The 19,611-nt window shown below is 32.0% G+C and overlaps 2 protein-coding genes across 11 annotated transcripts in view; one reads left to right on the top strand and one right to left on the bottom strand.

Annotated features, from left to right (window-relative positions):
* Nucleotides 1-17,133, bottom strand: part of LOC724929 (serine/threonine-protein kinase tricorner) — a 44,339-nt gene extending 27,206 nt beyond the window's left edge. The window contains exons 1-3 of one of the 7 annotated variants that reach the window (XM_026441128.1): nucleotides 16,644-17,133; nucleotides 13,812-13,945; nucleotides 5,963-6,187 (exon numbers count right to left, since the gene is read on the bottom strand). In XM_026441128.1, the coding sequence (XP_026296913.1) occupies nucleotides 5,963-6,187; nucleotides 13,812-13,945; nucleotides 16,644-16,645 (361 nt within the window). In that variant the 5' untranslated portion in view covers nucleotides 16,646-17,133. Of the gene's footprint in view, nucleotides 1-5,962; nucleotides 6,585-13,796; nucleotides 13,946-16,506 lie in introns of those variants that run through there. The other 6 variants (XM_006570556.3, XM_006570557.3, XM_006570558.3 and 3 more) reach the window with 6 other exon arrangements.
* Nucleotides 646-19,236, top strand: LOC411144 (transcription initiation factor TFIID subunit 11). 4 transcript variants are annotated; one of them, XM_026441130.1, is made up of 7 exons: nucleotides 646-1,463; nucleotides 2,153-2,249; nucleotides 17,868-17,959; nucleotides 18,178-18,433; nucleotides 18,512-18,599; nucleotides 18,707-18,803; nucleotides 18,901-19,236. In XM_026441130.1, the coding sequence occupies exons 1-7, from the start codon at nucleotides 1,340-1,342 to the stop codon at nucleotides 19,032-19,034; spliced, it is 888 nt and encodes a 295-aa protein (XP_026296915.1). In that variant the 5' UTR covers nucleotides 646-1,339; the 3' UTR covers nucleotides 19,035-19,236. The 4 variants fall into 4 exon arrangements, with proteins under 4 accessions (XP_026296915.1, XP_026296914.1, XP_006570627.1 ...); XM_026441129.1 differs by having other exon boundaries at nucleotides 699-1,463; nucleotides 17,868-18,036; nucleotides 18,174-18,433; XM_006570564.3 differs by lacking the exon at nucleotides 646-1,463 and adding an exon at nucleotides 1,998-2,031 and having other exon boundaries at nucleotides 17,868-18,036; nucleotides 18,174-18,433.
* Nucleotides 19,237-19,611: the final 375 nt, after the last annotated feature.

Raw genomic sequence — 19,611 nt, 5'->3', positions numbered from 1 at the left:
ATTCCCTTTACAACGTTGTCTCATTGTTTTTTTGAAAGAAAAAAAATTATCGAAAAATTTAATCAAATTAAAAATTAGACACTTCTCATAATCACACTTGCGATCCAACAACTATATTAATCTCTCTCGTTATTTCCGCTGTCCGACATTTTAACAATTGTTTCCATGGAATATGCATAATATAGATTGAATAATATAATTAATTTTTTTAACACGATAAATTGAAGTTATTTAAGGAATGAAGATATTTTATAATTATATATCGCACAATGGGATAATAAAGCGTGCAATTAAGTGTTACGTTATTAAGGAATATAGAATGCATAAGAAAACTCGAAGCGAGGAGCGGATAGGTGAGAGACCGAGCGAGGCGAAAGGAGCAATGCTAAGCGGTAACGCAATCGATTGCATTTTATCCTGCAAGAAAATTTAAGACTTCTTACGAAATATATATATCTACACTTATATATATATATATATATATATATATATATATATATATATATATATATGTGTATGTATGTATATTGAATCGACTTGTTTCCGCGTCGTTAATTCAAAGTGGAAGTGAAAAGAGAGAATCGAATAAGAAATAGAAAGCTAATAATTCGAAAATATTATTTCTGAAAATATACGTACGTCAAATGATCGATTTTTCGTTTAATATATTATCAATGACTTTATATATATATTTCCATCGATATTCACTTTATAATCGGTAAACATTTCCAACAACGCTTATTGATCCTGATGGTTAGATAACAATGGGAACAAGTAATTCTCACGATATAGGCGGCAATCGATTACACGCGTTTACCGATTAATGGCAAATAGTATTTCACATTCCCTTCCAATCTCCGTTTCATGCGAATATATTGCACGATAAATATACAATAATCCGTATAAACAAAAGAATTCAAATATATCGTTTATATCGTGGAAAATTATTTTTACGAAAATGGTTATTTGGTCAATCGAAGAACCAGATCTCTTTACGGTTAAGAATTAGGTTAGGTTGAGTTTGGAATACGTCAAAGAATTCGATAGAGATAATATGTGGAAAAATTATACACGGGAATATAATTATACCCGAAAATATATAAAACATATTTCGTTCAATCAATTTTCTTATTATGTAAATGTTGATACACAATATCGAATTGCACGTAGAGAATTTTACATCCCGCGTATCTAGCATAAAGTATAGAATGACAAACTTCTCGGTCGGTATATTCATGCGCTTGCGCACACGTGCGCTGTTTATTTTTTCTCGATCAACAATGTAATATTTGCGTAATATCTATTCATTTTTTGTTTTAATAACATATTGGTGCGTATTATGCAATTACACGTTAACGTTAATGATTTACACTACAATCATTATGCGATTTCTCTTGTATCAACAAGAAAATATCGACTTGTTCTTCTTCAAGAGAGAGATAGAAAACAAGATAGCAAACAAGGTTATATAATTTTTTTTAGAAAATTTTCCATCTAACAACAAAACTTACCATTTTAAACACTATTTTTAATTATCACGTTTACTTCCACTATATCGACAATAGATCATACCTTTACGCGTAATATAATATTTCGAGAAAACGAGGTTAGGCGGCGCACGTCACGTTTGTCGATCCCTCGCTTTCGTCACACACTGTTTCAAAACTGCCACTTTACATATTGTTGATACATTTATTGTGAAATCTTTTTCACTTTTCAAATCTTTCTCAAACTAATGTACAATCTACAAGATACGTTCTTTGTAAGTACAATCGATACAAGTTCAACTTTATACGACTTTAACCTCAACCTAACCTGTCTTTTATTCTTTCCAAGAATAAAACCGACGTTAAAACTGCCGCTTATTAAATTGAAATTCACGAACACGATATTTATCGCGGAAAGAAAGAGGGAAATTTTGAAATTACCATTGTTCCAACGGAATTCCAAAAAAATAAGGACGAGAAAAGTATCGAGTATAATTTCGCGCGAGCGACGCGTACGCAACGACAATGGCCGCTTTGTTCGCTAGTCGGTATTTAAGCGTGTATTCAACGTGCATGTATACAAGTCGGGTCACCATGATTTGTAAATACTAGTCTCGCTCGTGAGTAATCCTTGACTTGTAAGATTATATTTTGTCTTTCCGCAGCACCGATTCACAAAGAAGAAGAAGAAGAAGAAGAAGTCGTGACATTAAGCCTTGGGGATACGCCTTCGTATAAAATTACACACTTCGGACACCTGAGGTAATAACGATTTAAACGATACCTCGTTTTTCCAATTATGAGAAAGTTTGTGACCATTTAATTCGATACGATTGAATACGTTTCATACGATAATTATAGCCGTAAATAAAATGGAATTTCTCGATAAACGATAACCTTTGCCTTTGCCGGCTGGAAATATACGGTGGACTTAGAGAAAATAATAATAATGTCTCTAAGAAGAGAATTTTAATTTTTAATCATCGAATTGTTTTTCTGTTCGAAATATCGTTACGCGTGCCTCGAAAAATAATCTCGATTTCTCGAAGCGCAAGGAAATTCAAAATTCGAGGAATGGAACGATTTATTGCAATTTTATACCCACCTCTTATTCACGCTCTAAATTTATTCTCTTCGAATCGATCTTTTCCTCTAACGTTAAGTAATTTTCCTCCCCCCTCCTTTAGTCATTTTCAGAAGCTGTCCGAGACACAAATGAACAAACGCGTCCTCCTCGAATTGAAAGAAATGATTTATGATTCACGGTGGAAAACGACGCCGGGCATGTTTGCATTCGCCTAGGAATATAATTTAAAGCAGGTGACATGCTCGACGTGTATATTCTCGCTCGAGCACCTGTGTGTAACCTCCTTGCGAGATTACGAGCCATTGCCCCCGTATCTGATAGTGTATTGCGTGACAACGGAAAGCCGACACACGAAGAAACGTTCTTTGGTGTGAGAAAAAGAAAAAAAAAATTCCCTTCTCTCCTCTCAGCCCCAAATTAAAAGTATAGAGATAAACGTTGGTTCAGTTTCGATTCAAGTTTTTACATCGAATTAAATTAACGAGAGAAAAAAAAAAAAAATTCCCTTCTCTCCTCTCAGCCCCAAATTAAAAGTATAGAGATAAACGTCGGTTCAGTTTCGATTCAAGTTTTTACATCGAATTAAATTAACGAGAAAAAAAAAAATTCATTACGACTCTTTTTCGTCGCGACATCTGCAAATTGGCGTTCCCCGTAAAAAAAACTAATTCTCGCGGTTTACGAATTTCCCGGAAACCGTTTCAACCATTATCTCTCGGCGCAAGGAGAAACTGATCGTGATTCGAATCCCTAACTCGCGTTTTAGCCGCAACGTTGCCAGGTGGCGGCTCAGCGTTCACCCACGCGTAAACGAGCCAAGAATTACACAACGCGTGTATGCGACATCGTTGAAAAGTCCCTTCTGCTTTTTCCCGTATGGAACGACCGTGGAATATACAATTCTAGGGTCTAGTATTATTCTATTACTGTCTATTGATAATTATTAAGCAGGAAAATTATCGCAGATTACCCTTCCGTCTCGTTTTTCCTTCACACTCTCTCTCTCTCTTTTCTTTTTCTACTTTATCGACAGTTACTCGTTACTTTTATTCGTAACGTCTTTTTCTTAAAAAGCGATTATTAAAAGTTATTGAAATTCATGAATGTCAAGTGTATAATAATCAAGATATATATATATATTTGATTGCATAAAATAATTAACTTCTGATACGAGGTAATAAAAAAAATTGCGCGAAAAGGACAAATTATCGAGTAACGTGTAATAATAATAAAGTGATAAAACTGGTGCGTAAATTACGAATAAGATGTAATAATCAAGGTACAGTTATAAACCTTATGTAACTTGTTTTTTCGCTCATTAGACTAATTAAAAACGCGGATAATGGTACGACATTGTATACATTTATTCGACGTCCTTTGTATTCCATATTACTTGTTCTAGATTTGCTCGCAACATTTTACTTACTTACTTATTATCAATCGATTATAAAAGAAGAAGAAAAAGAAAAGAAATGGAGAAAAAGAATTTCTTTCGTTGGATCGATATAAACGAAAAAGTAGCGTTCGAAACGACGCTACTAGAGACGTTCCCTCGCCAATGTTTATCGCCGGTTAATTGCCGGTCGAGCAAAAAAAGGCCATAACAAAGACGGCGCGCGATTATTATACGAATTCTGCGGCGTGCCGTTGCCAGCAACGATCGCGACCTGGTTTGCGCACCAAGTCTAATGTTTATTTATCAAGTTTACGGTTCGTCCTCTTTCCGGCCCAGTTATCGTTGTCGTGCCACGTTGCCGGCCAGTTTTCAATCTCAAGAATAATCTTCTTTTGTCGTTTCGTGTTGGGGAACGTTCGTTATTTTTTTTTCAGATAAACACGTTGAACACGTTTCCTTCGGGAGGGAGAGAGATAGAAAACTCTTCTCCCCGAATAATACGTAATGTGACGTCGATAATACGACAATTTATTATCGTTACAGCATAATCATCGTTTCTCATCGTTAATATAAAAAGCAGAATTACGATATCATCAAGCTTCGCGTAATTTCCTAACGAAATTGTATGAAATCGTTTGACATTGACCAACGACGATTCACTCACACACGGCGATAAGCATCGATTTGTATACAAGGTACACTGTGACACAACACATATATCGTTTCTCTCTTATTAATGAAATACCAGGCAATATACACGTGCGTATATATATATGTATATACATATATAATGGCTGTAATGTCATCATGTTAATAGCCCGGGAGCCTGGAAACGTAATCGATACCGATATCAAAAAGCTAATCCAAAATGCTGCTTGCATTGCAACATCATTCCTTTATTTTACGATGACATTTTAAGTTAAATTAACTATTACTCAACGGTTTAACAACGTTTTTAATTTATCATCCATGAAAATACAAATATCTGTCCGAATGAACGTAGTATTAAAGTATGGATGGATGGATGGGTGTATACCAGTGTCCAAGTATATTGTATATTTACGACACGTGCATAAAAGCCTTTGGTAAGTACTTTTGTAATTATACAAAGAAACGGACGAAAAGGAGGAATCGGCAACCACGGATGAAACGTTACGCAAACGACGATAATATACTCGGGGGCGCGAATAGGAATAAAATAAGAATGGAATTTGAAAAATCAATGCGACGAGAGAAGCCCTCGTTTTTTCCTCCTCCTCTGAACAATTACATATTAAGGAAAACACGTCGTAAAGCCTGTTGAAATATCGTACAATGGAAGCCCCGTTAATACGATTCTGCATTCGTCATGGTAGCCCGAGTACATTGCACCAAATACTCGACGTATCGTTAAATACGAGGAACTTGACGCTGATCAAGTTAGATTTATTTATTTTATACGAATATATATATATATATTTTATATATAAGTTATTTTCGAATGGCGATTTTCTTTTCGTTCAAAACCACCTCCTTTCTTTTATATAAATCATCCTTAATGATATTAATTTGTGGAATCTATTCAATTATCTTGTTGCGTTCGTTTCTCTCGCGTATACATAAACACGGAGTTTTTTATTAATGGGCGAGTGCCATATGTACGGAACACCTGCGATGACTAACAGTACCACGAACCTAATATAAGACGGAGAATACACTCGAGCGTGTACGTGTGCGTGTATGTGTATTCGTGTCCGTGCGCAGAAATATCGATTTTTCGTCCTTTAAGAGTTCTTTCCTACGTGCAAACATGCGGCTGGTCCGAGCGAGGAGAGTAATTGAATTAATTATTACATCACGCAAACGAATTTATGTATTTATAATTTTACATAAATGGAAAAATATAATTGTTTTGTTAAAAATTATATTTATAATCGATGTTATATAAATTCGAATCCATTTTTGGTTGGACTAAAACGTCGTTTCGAAATACAACAATTTTTAATTTATTACCTGATTTTCCCATTGGCGGTTGACCGAGTCTGCTGAACCACCTGAGAAACCTTCTAGCGGTGGTGGCAGCAGGTGGTCTACATCCTTCGAGTATGACAACTCCATTATTATTATTATTATTATTATTGTTGTTGTTGTTGTTGTTGTTAGAGGTTGGACGTTCAGACGGAGATGCTCTGCTGTACGGCGACATCCAAGATGTAGTCGTGCTTTGGATAGTGGCACCTTTGACAGTGGTAATAGAACTGGTTATCTTAGCCGGGTGCGGGACCCAATCCTCCGAAGCGACGGGCATTTGTCTCGTCCTCTCGTCGGACGAGTCAAAAATGAAGCCGCAAAACGGGAAAGTCATTCAAAGTTTTAAGCCCTTCCGTGAATAGAATTAGCCCTTCCAGGCAAATTCAAACATGTTGCCTCGAAATACGCGGCGTATCCATCAACTTGGCCGAAACGGCTTGTATATAGCACACAAAATTGCCCGTTCCAATCTCGTGACACGCTCCTTTTTCTTTCTCTCTCTCTCTATTTCCTCAATTCGTGACCAACAAACCGATCGCAATCGTTTCCTTTAAACTCGGCCAGCGAGTTTTTCTTCGCGACTCGAAGAAAAAGAATACGTACATATATATATATATATATATATATATATATATAATATATATATATGTATGTATGTATGTATGTATGTATGCGGATATATTTTTTGCGCGTATCTCAAGTTTTGCGGTCGTCGCTTCCAATTTTATCTATATTGTTCGGATGTTTGCTTTTTTAGCAGATAACAGTCACGTGCTTCCCCTTAACTTGTTGCACATACCTCGACGATTCTTTCTGTACTCTAAATGGGTCTTTGCTTCGGTCCGATCGATCCAAATGTTTTCCTTTCTTTTTTTAACTAATCTCCTAACTGTTCTCCTTCTCCTTTGTCGTTGTACAGGATCACTTCAATTTGCCCTTGTTTTGCTCTATATTTTTATCTTTTTGCGCAAACAGGATACAGATATAGACACCAGATTAAAACAGTTTCAAGTCGATAACAGTTAGTTAGCGGGCATGTTTTCTTAATGATTTAATTCTCTTAAAATTCAACTAACAAAACGAACGATTTATTTGGTACTTTCTAAGGTACTTGGTTTTCATTTGCAGCCTTTCTATGTAATACTATGCTATCGTAGAATATATGTATATATATATATATATCCAGATAAGTTATGCAAATAGAAGAAACATATATTTAAAATATTATTATTTAAGATATTTTTCAGAGATCATTAGTTTTTTTTTTTATACGTGGAAAAAAAAATTTAAAAAGTATACAGCACGGATTTTTCCTTAAGTAGGATTATTGCACTTTGTCCTACTTTGCTCGATCCGATCCAGTCTCGATTAACGGTTTCTCGAGGACCAGTATAAAAATCTCTTCATAGAAGTTTGCACGTATCGAACGATGAAGAAAATTTTCTATGATTATTATATGGTGATTTTCAAAGTAGACGGATAAAACAATTCTATTTCCTCGATATACTTCTTAACCCTTCGAACTGTATAAACTCGTCGAGATTATACTGTCGGCAACGTATTTGGAGGTCGAGGTTGATCTTTCTTATTGCTAAATGTTGCTCGGTCGGTCACGTAGTTGCCGCATTATCCGTGTTTCATTGCGCTATTGCCATCGACTATCCCCTTCGTCCTCGTCTTCGACGTCTTCGTCGACGCATACGGTTCATTCGATCTCGATAAACTGTAATATTCACTTATATTGCTTTTTTTTTTTTCCTTACTCGCAATCTTATATATAATCTTCTTCCCAAAGTTTCTTCTACCAAAACGAAAGAAAAAGAGAGGGACGAATACGCGCAAGTAAACGTGCCACCTCGATCAGTGAGCTGCGTTCAAACAACTTGCACAAACTACGCACACTAATTTACACTTTGAAACACAGCTTATCGAAGTTTGCACACAAGATCATACAATATCGAGAAATAACTCGGAGAAACACTCTTTAACCCATATTGAAAAACGTCGCGAATTACTTCTCTCAATTACACAATTTTATTCGGCTCGCGAGAAAAAAACTTCAACGAAGAGATAAGGGGAAAAAAAAGAAAGAAAAATGCGAAGAAAACGTTGCCAACGAATCGAAGAATCTAACCGCACGTTTCTTGACCTGACGACAGACTCGAACTGCCACCGACCGACCACTTCTCTCGACACTGTCTCTGGCAACTTGGTTCTTCGTGCTCCTCTACCACTCCTCTTGTCTACTGTCGCTCTTCCCTCTTACTCCCTCCTATTCTCTCTCTCTCTCTCTCTCTCTTTCCAATCTGCGCGCGTGTTCGTGTATCCATGCACGCATATACCTTCGGCACAACACCGACACCCGCGTGTTACCACTACCGGCACACTGTCGCTAACTGCCCCACCACACCGGTACTTTTTCTTCGGTCAACTCCCTCTCGCACTCGATACTTTGTAACTGTTTCTTTATCTTCTCCTTCCTTCCTTCTTCTTCCTTCATCCCCACGCTCTTCGTCGCTCTTACGACACTTTTGCTAGAGAGAGAGAATACAGTTCAGAAATGTCGGGATAAATACACCTTCCAGACTTTTGCGACAACTCGCCATTCTCAGAGACACAGCAACACGTTGTCGTGTTCCATTGTGTTGACGTTCGTATACAATGTGTTCCCACACAGATACACGACGAATATGGCGTCTGTGTATACACTATAGACGCTCATAGGACACGATCGGCGAACAATTCTAGGTGACGAACGCAGGTAGGCGGAAAAGGATGAAAAATTAGAGTAAAAGAGACGAACGTATATAACCGCTGTGCGATTTTTTGCTCGTAAAAATATATATATATATATATACACACGTAACGATGATTTCTTCAAGCTCACCCTCGAACCGTTCTTCTCTCCTTATTTACTTGCAAATATGATCACGTGACCACGTGCTATGAAAACCTTCATATGTCTCTTTATATTTCAAATTGTGCGTGTGTTTCTCGTACATATTTAACGTTACATTTCTACAAGATTTATTAAGTATTTTGAAAAATCAATTTGAAATGAAATATTAACTCGATCTCAAAATTAAAAAATTTTTAATTAGTCTACGCGCGTGTATTTACCAAAAATATGATTTCGAAAGATCCTCCCATTATTTGTTTTCGCGATTGACAGAAAAATCACTTACGTTGGAAATGGAAAGTTCGTATTTATTATTATTCGGGCGAGGAGCGTAACTGCTTGTTCTAGAGACGAAGTAAAAACAGAAAGCGTGTCCGATCGAGTTCACTGAGACTTCACGCCTCTTCCACTAAAAACTTCCTCTTTACGCGTTATTATATACAATTTCTACAAATTGCAAAAGTTTTGTAAATAAAATTTCAATTCGATTTATATTAATCCGTGATACATGATACGAAAAAGGAAAAATAATAACAAAAAGGAATGATTTATAAAATATTTAATAGCAACCAGTTTATATTATATTATTACGTTACGTACATGTTTTGATTATTTCAATCGTATCGATCGTATAAAGCAAATGATTATCGTCAAAGCTTTCAAACATTCAATTAAAAACACAATGTGAACGTTGAAAGATAAGTCGTATCGAAAAGAAAAATAAAGAATCATCATTTCGATCGTGTTATTATCTTTTATTTTTCTCGTACGATTAAGTTACGTTTAATAAACTTTTATTATTATTATTCGATACGATTAACAATGCGTCGATTTTTTATCAAAATTTTAATCAAAATTATCGATTTGTAACGATTGATGATTACACGATTAAATAAATGTGTAAAAATGATGCGAAAAATAGTATCGGAATTAATGCAACTTCCCGCGCTTCTTCTTCCATGACGAAAGTGAGGTTAGGACGTTGCGGACTGGCGTGCCAGGTTATAAGAATATAATATATTAAGTTATCGTATATTTAATTTCGATCGAACAACTTTATTCGTACACAGAGTGCCATTAAAATTTGATGCCAACATAAATATGAAAGTGCGTCAAGGAAACGATATTTCCATATCATTAACATATTTTTGATCGTTATTGGGAACGCAGAATATTCGAAGATACAGAAAAACGCAGGAAGAAGAGTCTTTTAAATATAACGTCTCTTGTATGTAATCTTTACGATTGTATAATTATAAAAATAATGCTTCCTTTTTTTAAGAAATTTTTTCGTAAAATACGTGAATTTTCAGATCTCTTAAAAAAAAAAAAAAATAATCGTTAAATCGATAAGATTAAATTATTTCAAAATAGAAGTTTGACTTGCGATAAGTTAAATTAAGTTCAACGATTTTATATAAAGAGTGACTGAGGAAATGTCGATAAGAATCTATTATTGAATAAGTTTGCAGTTGAACAGACGAAATCTAGATGTCTAGAGAGTGGATGTTGATTGGCATCGTCGATCGAGAGGGCGCGACTAGCGCGAACAGTTCAGTAAAATAAATCGTAAAATGGTAGAGACGCCAGCGCGGTATTTTCCGCATAAAAATAGAGGCGCCAACGAGGATTCTGTGATGAATGTAAGTTATGCAATGTCCATTAAGGACAGTACCCTCCAGTGTACAGATAAGGAATAATTCACGTGTTAAAATAAAAATCGATTTCCTTAAAATGTATCTTACTTAACATTTAATATTTAATAGTTTATATTTAATAGTTTAATATTTAACATTTAACTTTTAATAAACTCTTTTGTCATTTTTCTTTTTCGATGTACGCTCGAATTCGAATAAATACAAGAAAAGGTTGTACAATGTCGATAAGATCGTTGAACTGCCACAGCCACTGTGTAATTTGTTCCCGCGGAAAAGAAAGTGACTTATTAACGCTCTGAAGATAATAACTCTCGAATATACAAGTTTTTCGATAATTATGATTTTCTTTATTTTTATTTCTTCTGAGAAAAAAAAGTGCAATTCTGATTAAAATAGATAAGATAAATAAGTTACAAGATATGAGTATTAAAAAAGATTTATTATATTAATTAAAGATATTGGAAGGATCGAGTGTGTATACGATTCAAAAAAAAAAAAAAAAAAAACTTCATTTTGGTGACGTTGATGATCATTAAAATACACACTTGACCTAGAATATCCATAGGTGAAATGAATACAAAGGCGAGGTTACAGAAGGTTCGAACGACGAAGAGGAAAAACCAGGATGACAAAGACAAAGAAATTGTTGGCAACGGTTCAAAGCGCAGTTCGACCTAACTAAAATACTGCAGTGCTCTACTACATGTCGCATACCAGGTGAAAATATTACGGAACTGTTAGCTTGCGAACTAAAAATACATCGTATAATTAATTTTACTTTTCTCGCTTAAAAGATCGATTAAATATTATTTATTTCCTTGTTGTATAAAAATATCGAAATTTAAAATATTTCTTATTTTTATAAATAAGATGTATCTATATATTGTTCGTTTTAAAGTAAAAAAAAAAAAAAAAAAAAAAAATTATTTGGTTCAGACAATACACAAAGAATCAGAAGATAATTTTTATGAAAAAGAGGAATCGGTAGAGCGATCACATAAATACAACGAAGCAGGATTTCCACTCTAATAACGTCAACACAGTACTCGGAACGTGCATGGTAACAACCATAGTATGAATCAACAAATACTAATTGTGAGCCCACGTCGAAGATTTGAACAATTTCTTTGTAACGCGGCATCGTTCGAACGGGTGCGTCCTGTTGCTTGCCTTGTTCGAAGATATCTACGTTACCAACCGATAACCAACGGATAAAAGATGCCCAACCGATAATATTTCTCATATTCATTCGAAAGAAACACTTGTTCGATCCTCCATTGTGAGTACTTCTTGCGTCAACTTGGATACGCTATTACTGTATGCAATTATTCCGATAATTATCATATCGAATTGCAATACTGTATCGATTATAAATTTACAATTTTTTTCTGCATTCGATATTTATAGAAATAAATAATAATACGTGTCTATATATAAAAACACATATAAAAGATTTTTAAATTCGATTGTGAATTGTTTACGGTAGAAACTCATGGTAACGATATTATTTCCGCGTATTATAGGGAGATTTACGAGAAGATTTACACACTTTCCATTTCTTTCATAGAAATTGCGAATACAATAGTCCTTACACAATAAATTACACGTCGCACGACACAAAGAATACTTTTTTCTTGTTATTCTTACAATATATACATATATATATATACTCAAATACAGAAACGTTTTAAAAGTATATATATATATATACATATATTTAAAAAAATTGAATAAATTTCGATGAAAATCGTTTTACGGATAAAAATATATTTTTTACCGATGGATCATTTTGCGCGTGATATTCAAAGGATATTCGTAATCATTTCCTTAATTTATTTACAATTATAAAGTAGCGTAGTATAAAATACGGCACGAAAATAATTAATTTCACTTCTGGTTAGTTGTTTTCGTCAAGGAATTAAGAATAAATCGTGAATAAAATTGATAATACTACTTTACCGACCTACCGTCATAAAAGAAGTTTTATTCATTCGAAAACCCGTTAACCTTCAAACACTTGTTAACATTGTCTATTGTTTTTCAAACACAAGTTGAATTTAAGTAAATTCTCGCTCGCTAATAAAAGAGAACATTTTTACGATGGCGTGTTAGGACGACGTGAAGGACACCTTTTTTTTTTTTTTCTTTTTTTTCTCTATAAAGATGAAAAACCGCAAAAAAAAAAAAAGGGAGATTATTCCAACGATATTTCCAACCACTTGGTGGGCTAAGATCAAAACACGGGCTAAATAATAATACGGAAGAGACGAGGAAAGGATAAGGGTCGTTAAGTTCGCTACAATAATCGTTGTGCGAGCTTTGTCGCATCGGGACTTTCCATACACTTCCGTGTTCGTGTAATTAAACGGATTAATAACCGCGCGTTTCTTAACGTTTTTCCAAGTTAAAACGAAGAAAATGATACAAACTGTGAACAATGCTAATTGCAAATTCTTAAAAAAAAAATTATATTATATCTCTACTTGTTCTTTGTATATATTTCTAATTCAATAACAATAACAATAATAATAATAAAAATTGTTGGAAATTATTTAATTATTAGCATGATTGAGCCAAAAAAAATATTTAATAAATAAGAATAAATAATTGCAAATTCTTAAAAAAAAAAATTATTAATTAATATTATCTCTATTTGTTCCTTGTATGTATTTTTAATTCAATAACAATAACAATAATAATAATAAAAATTGTTGGAAATTATTTAATTATTAGCAATATTCATGATTGAGCCAAAAAAATATTTAATAAATAAGAATAAATAATTGAAAATTCTTAAAAAAAATTATATTATCTCTACTTGTTCCTTATATTTCTAATTCAATAATAATAATAATAAAAGTTGTTGGAAATTATTTAATTATTAGCATGATTGAGCCAAAAAAAATATTTAATAAATAAGAATAAATAATTGCAAATTCTTAAAAAAAAATTATTAATTAATATTATTTCTATTTGTTCCTTGTATGTATTTCTAATTCAATAACAATAACAATAATAATAATAAAAATTATTGGAAATAATTTAATTATTAGCAATATTCATGATTGAGCCAAAAAAAAAATATTTAATAAATAAGAACAAATAATTGAAAATTCTTAAAAAAAAAAAAATTATATTATTTCTAAAGTTGTTGGAAATTATTTAATTATTAGCAATATTCATGATTTCATGACAGAGATGCACACAAAAAAAAAAAGAAAAGAAAAAAAAAATATTTATACTCTCGAAAAGAACTCACAATTCTGACACGTACCTTCTTGGTTGGGGTTGTTAACGTTAGGGTTAGGATGAGAAGTCAAAGAGGACGGCGTCTCATCCTCGGCGACGCCCATCGTTGTTGCTGCCGTTTGCTGATGATGCGTCTCCACTTCTGTAGCCTCTTCGCACCTGCAGAGTAACAGAGTAACTTTATATTATTCTCAATATATATATATATATATATCGAATACACTTTGAAATTATTAATTAATAATACAATTAATAATTAATATAACGAATAAAAACGATCGTTGAAAAAAAGAAGAGAAAGAATAAGAAAGAATATCGAATGATTGAAATATTCGTTTCGACGGTCGATATTATCGACAGCGAGAGATACCGATCGAGTTACTTTCGCGAAAAATTGAAATTAAAATTTCGACCAACAACCAACGTATGAGAGGGAGACCTTTACGGTTGGAAGTTATATTTCGACATTTCTAAACAACCATAATAAGGCGGGTATATCCTCGTGGATAGAAAGTACTTACGTAAAACTTGGCTTTATTTGTGTTTGTGTCGAGAGTCAAGAACCCGATAGCTGTATCGTAAAGCGTGTATACAAGCGTGAATAAATCAAGAGATTTATATTTATAATGTCGAACGTAAGTGTAATTGTAATCTCTCATTGAGAAGTAAAAAAAGAGTTGTATATTTATTTGCGTATGATATGATTGATCGTGGATCATTCATTTCTCATTACTTAATTCGTAATGAAATTTGTCAATGAACATTTTTATTTGTGAACGCTCAAGTTAAAAAGAAAAGTTGAAAAGAAAATTACTCGTAAATAAAATATAGAGACATTTTTTTAACTCTTAACTTATTAACAAAACACATTGTGGAGAAAAAAATACCAATGATTCATCGTTGCAGATAGACTATTAAGCTGGCTCGAAATCCATTAAGATTTTTTTTAAGGTACAATAAAAATCAAGACAAAGGATCGTTACGTCGAATCTTCTTAAAGAACGGGAATAAAGTTAAATGTGATACGCTCTCTCGAATAAATCGATATTATTGCAAACCCACTTTGGATGCAAAATAACGCATTATAATTAAAATGTAATTATATCGTATAATTATCCATTAATTGCTTTCGCGTAGATCCGAAATAAATTTATAAGAAATGGAAAACGCGATGTTAGCGCTACGTGACGCGCTCAACGAAATAGAAAAGAAAGAAAAGAATATCGTGGTGTCTCTAACGGTATATTGACCTCCGCGACGCCGATTACCGTAAACACATATTCCATATCTCGGTACGTGACTGCTATACGCTTGTCGAATTTTTAAATTTCTTTTGCTTCTCTTGCCTTTGTACGCGCCATATTTAAAATTATCTGAATTAATTAATTTATACCGTTGTTACGAATATTCACGATTTATAATCGACGATTCGATCGAATTGAATAAAATGACATGTAATTTAAAAATATATATATATATATATTAAAATAGACACAATATAAAATAATTCGTAAAATTGGTAAAAACGAATTATTAATTACGAAGATAATAAAAAAGAGGCTACTTTATTCGCGTGCCAGGCTAACGTTATCGCGGAGCTTGACTTGAAAGCCCGACAGGTTGAACAGACTCGACCGCGACGAAGATACGTGTTCCCCGTAGCGAAACAGGCTCTCCTCCGTTGACTCGAGCAAGACTTGCCGGGTCATTTCTCCTTCGGCCAACGACCGTCTCCTCCTCGCTACCTTTTAGTTTCAAACGCCGCTCCCTTTACGCGTGCTTTTATGTAAATACGATGGTATTTAACCAAATTCGTACGTCTAATTCGTATATCACTCTCTCGCGTCGTTCGTGTTGCTATCCCTGAATGGAAAACGTTGTGAAAGGGAGCATCTCGTTTAAAGAAACTGTCCTTGAAAATGTATACTGTTCGAATGCATAATGCAGATATTATAAACCGATATCCGCACAGTAGAAATGAAAGATATGTTATGATTAATACATATTTGAAATAATAGAGACGATGTTCACATTTTAATATATAGAAATGAATTTTACAATAACGAGATATATGTTATTGTAATATTAGGAATTCTGGAGAAATAGATTTCTTTTCGTTAAAGATATATATATTAGTTTATGAAATTTTATTCAAATGATATGATTAATATTTTTAAAAAAATATTTCTGAAAATCTAATGTATTTTGGTGACAAAGTAATTAGATATAATTTATTAAAAGTATATTTAATAATATTTCGTAGAGATTTAATTGTTGATGAATTATTTGATACTAATCGAATGCATGTATTATAGTAAATATATGTATTTTTCTAAAAAAAATATTGGAAAAATTAATACAATGTCCATTTTGAATTTAACGTAAATGAGGTTTATGGAAGAGCAAAATTGATAAATCAAGATTCGAAGTTAAAATGAGAGTGAGGGAAGAAAGAAATCGTGGAAGAATTAAAGTTTTTAAAAAAATAAGACCGATTTCACTCACGTTTCTGTCATGATATTCATAGGAATGCGAGTATAAGTAATAAAAGTATAAGTAAAACCGACATCATTGATAAAGCACATGATATATGATATAGAAAGAGACGTGCGCGGATTAAGCGCGAATATACATAAAGGGTTATGTGTTGTGCAGAGTTCGATATAGATGAATTGTATTTACAATAATATTTTCTACTTGTATCGGCAGTTTATCCGTACCGTCTACAAAGACAATTTTTTCCACTGTCTTATACTTGATGAGGAGCCGTTGCGATGAATGCAATGTTCACTGGCAATGAAACTTTTTCTTCTCCTTTCGCTACAATTTTCTCGTGAAATCCGGCACGATTACTCACATCTTAAAACGCGATTCCGTCTTGAAACTGCATTCGTAGGCCCGGTATTTGATGCTTGGATGTTAGAATCGCGTCAGCTCTTTAATTGTTACTCTCGATCTTTGATATTTCACTTGTATTACACTCACTCACCACCGCGCTTCCCCCGACCCTTAAATAAGATAGATAATATACTCGGCCGAGTTACAGACCTACCGAGCTACCAGCTATCGTCCCGAGTCCCGGCCAGTTCTCGATGTCTTTTTTCCGCGCTGAGAACTCTCCACTTTTCAGTTTCGTTTATATATCGACTCGTATAGAATAGTAAATTTCTTTTTATTTGGATCACTAAAATCACTTGTCTTGATAAAAATTGCGCGATAATATCTTATGAACATGTATGAACCGTAAAAATCGTGAAAATGATGAGATATTGACAAATACGTTGCGGCGTCGCGACACTGTCGACTAAATTTCACTTGACCACCAGTTGGCGCCACGTTGCGATCCCTCGTCTTTTGATTTGTAAAAATATTCTCGCCGACAATGAAATATTTTATACTTGGTATCTATGCTCTTTTACGTTATATATTGCGTAGATTTTTACACCAAGATATTACGTGTTATCTTTTAAAATTTTCATTTTAATTTGATTTTTAATCTTTAAATAATATAAATAAGTATCATTTAAGATCGCTTTAATTTAAAATTTTATAATAATTTGTTTCGATATTTTTTAATAATATAAATTATTAAAATTGTTAATTTATCGAATTAAATATTTATTTTATAATTATATCAAGTTTTATATAATTATCGCAACATTTATTTATTTTTACTATAAATTAAAATAATTAAAAATTATAACGATAATTATATTATATAAAATTTTAAAAAAAATTTTATTACGTTTTCAATTATATTCCTTCACAATTTATATGACAGGTAATATTTTTACAAATCGAAAATATGGCGGGTCTATTTGAATTAAACCATAAATAATTAAGTACTACAAGGTAAGGCTATCTTCTTATAATTCACATTAAAATATTAAATAAATAAAGATAATCATGTTTATATATTTAAAAAATTTATTTTAATTTATTTATTCAATTATATTTTTTAATTAAATATTCATAAAATTCATATAAATTTTTCATCAATATTTATTACGATATGTATTGTAACCTAAAATAATTCATTTTAAATATCAAATACATTTTCTATATTATTTATAATTTATAGTGTATTTTATTATACAATGGATAATATTTTTGGTAAAGAAGATTCTGGGAATGAAAGTGAACATATAGATATTGAAGGAAAGGAAGAAAAAGGTAGTCCTTCACAAAATTCTGGAACTAAAGATGTAGAATCAATAGATGTTAATGATAATGATAACGTACAAGTTAAGGTATATAAATAGGATAATTATATCATAAGTATAAAATTGAAATAAAAATAATAAATTAATTTTTAAATAAAAATTAAATTCATATATAGTTTTATTATTGTAATATATAATTATTGTAATATTTATTTTTTTGTTAGATAGAATATGATGCAATGAGTTCGCAATCTCAATCTGATGGAGAAGAAGTAGGTTCTAATTTATTATGTACAGTAGTAGAAGATCAATTGGAAATTGTCAAAAACGAAAATGATAATAGAGAAGAAGAACAAACAACGGAAGACATATTTGAAAATGATATAGTACTACCTCATGCAAATCCAACAAATGTTAAAGAAAGAAGAGAAAGTAAAGAGAAAAGTAAAAAAGAATTGGAAGAGGAAGAAAGGGAGAAAATGCAGTATGTATTCAACATTGTTATTATTATAATTATATGTACTGTTTAAATATAAATACAATAATATTTGTTTGTTAACAGAGTATTAGTATCAAATTTTACAGAAGACCAATTAGATAGATATGAAATGTATAGAAGAGCTGCTTTTCCAAAAGCAGCAATAAAAAGAGTAATCGTCTTTATTGTTTTCATATTTTCATATTTTATATAATCAATATGTTTCGTATTTTTATATAATATCTAAATATCTATTATAAATTGTATTTTATATTTCAGATTATGCAAACTATAACAGGTTGTTCAGTATCGCAGAATGTGGTTATTGCTATGTCCGGTATTGCAAAAGTATTTGTCGGAGAAATAGTAGAAGAAGGTAATATTTAAAATATTAATATTTCTAATGATGAAAAATAATGTCTAATGAGAAAAAACAATTTTTTCTTTTTATTTAAATATAATTTTTAAACTAGCTCTTGATGTCATGGAAGCTCATCAAGAATCAGGACCATTACAACCAAAACATTTAAGAGAAGCAGTTAGAAGATTAAGACTTCAAGGACAAATTCCAAATGGTCGTGCCTATAAAGCATTTTTCCGATTATGAATCATCTCATTAGCATAATCATTTAAAACTGTGATTTAATACAAATGCCTCCAATAAGTTGCAGAAATTAAATAAATATTTTTGTATAAAAAAATATGATTACTGCAATATGTTAATATTCACATAAAAAGTTGTTACATTGTAAAAATATCTTAGAAGTTATAAAAATAAGGATATACATTTTAATAAATAAATATATACATGTCTATTACTTAAACATTATTATGTATTAGTTATAATCTAATTTTATCTATTTTTCTTTCTCCTTTTTTCTGTGATTTGATTTTTTATTTCTAAATATAATTTTGAAAAAAATATTTGATCATTCTTTAAAATATACTTATTATTTTGAAAATTAAATTAAATCACTTTTCTTGAGAAGTTAAATTATCTTATTAGATATTTATTATTGTAAAAAAACTCATTTGATTAGAATTGCAAAGAAAATAGTAAAAAACGGTTTTTTTATCATTTTTTTATCGTTTTTATTTGAATCTGTAATAAAAAGTTAAATGTGCTTTGTAAATTTATATCAGTTATATACATAAATAACTTTTTATACGCGCGCGCGTATATA

The sequence above is a fragment of the Apis mellifera genome, linkage group LG6, assembly GCF_003254395.2.
Source record: "Apis mellifera strain DH4 linkage group LG6, Amel_HAv3.1, whole genome shotgun sequence".
NCBI classification, from domain to species: Eukaryota; Metazoa; Arthropoda; class Insecta; order Hymenoptera; family Apidae; genus Apis; species Apis mellifera.
Note: the sequence above shows the minus strand (reverse complement) of the source record. Positions and strands in the feature narration are given on the sequence as shown.

What these genes read in the sequence shown, in the direction of transcription:
- LOC411144 (XM_026441129.1), top strand. Translation starts at nt 1,340, where the DNA reads ATGCAATTACACGTTAACGTTAATGATTTACACTACAATCATTATGCG. An exon ending in ACACACTTCGGACACCTGAG is followed by an intron (nt 2,250 to 17,867) that starts GTAATAACGATT and finishes TATAATTTATAG; the next exon opens with TGTATTTTATTATACAATGG. An exon ending in GAAGAAAGGGAGAAAATGCA is followed by an intron (nt 18,434 to 18,511) that starts GTATGTATTCAA and finishes GTTTGTTAACAG; the next exon opens with AGTATTAGTATCAAATTTTA.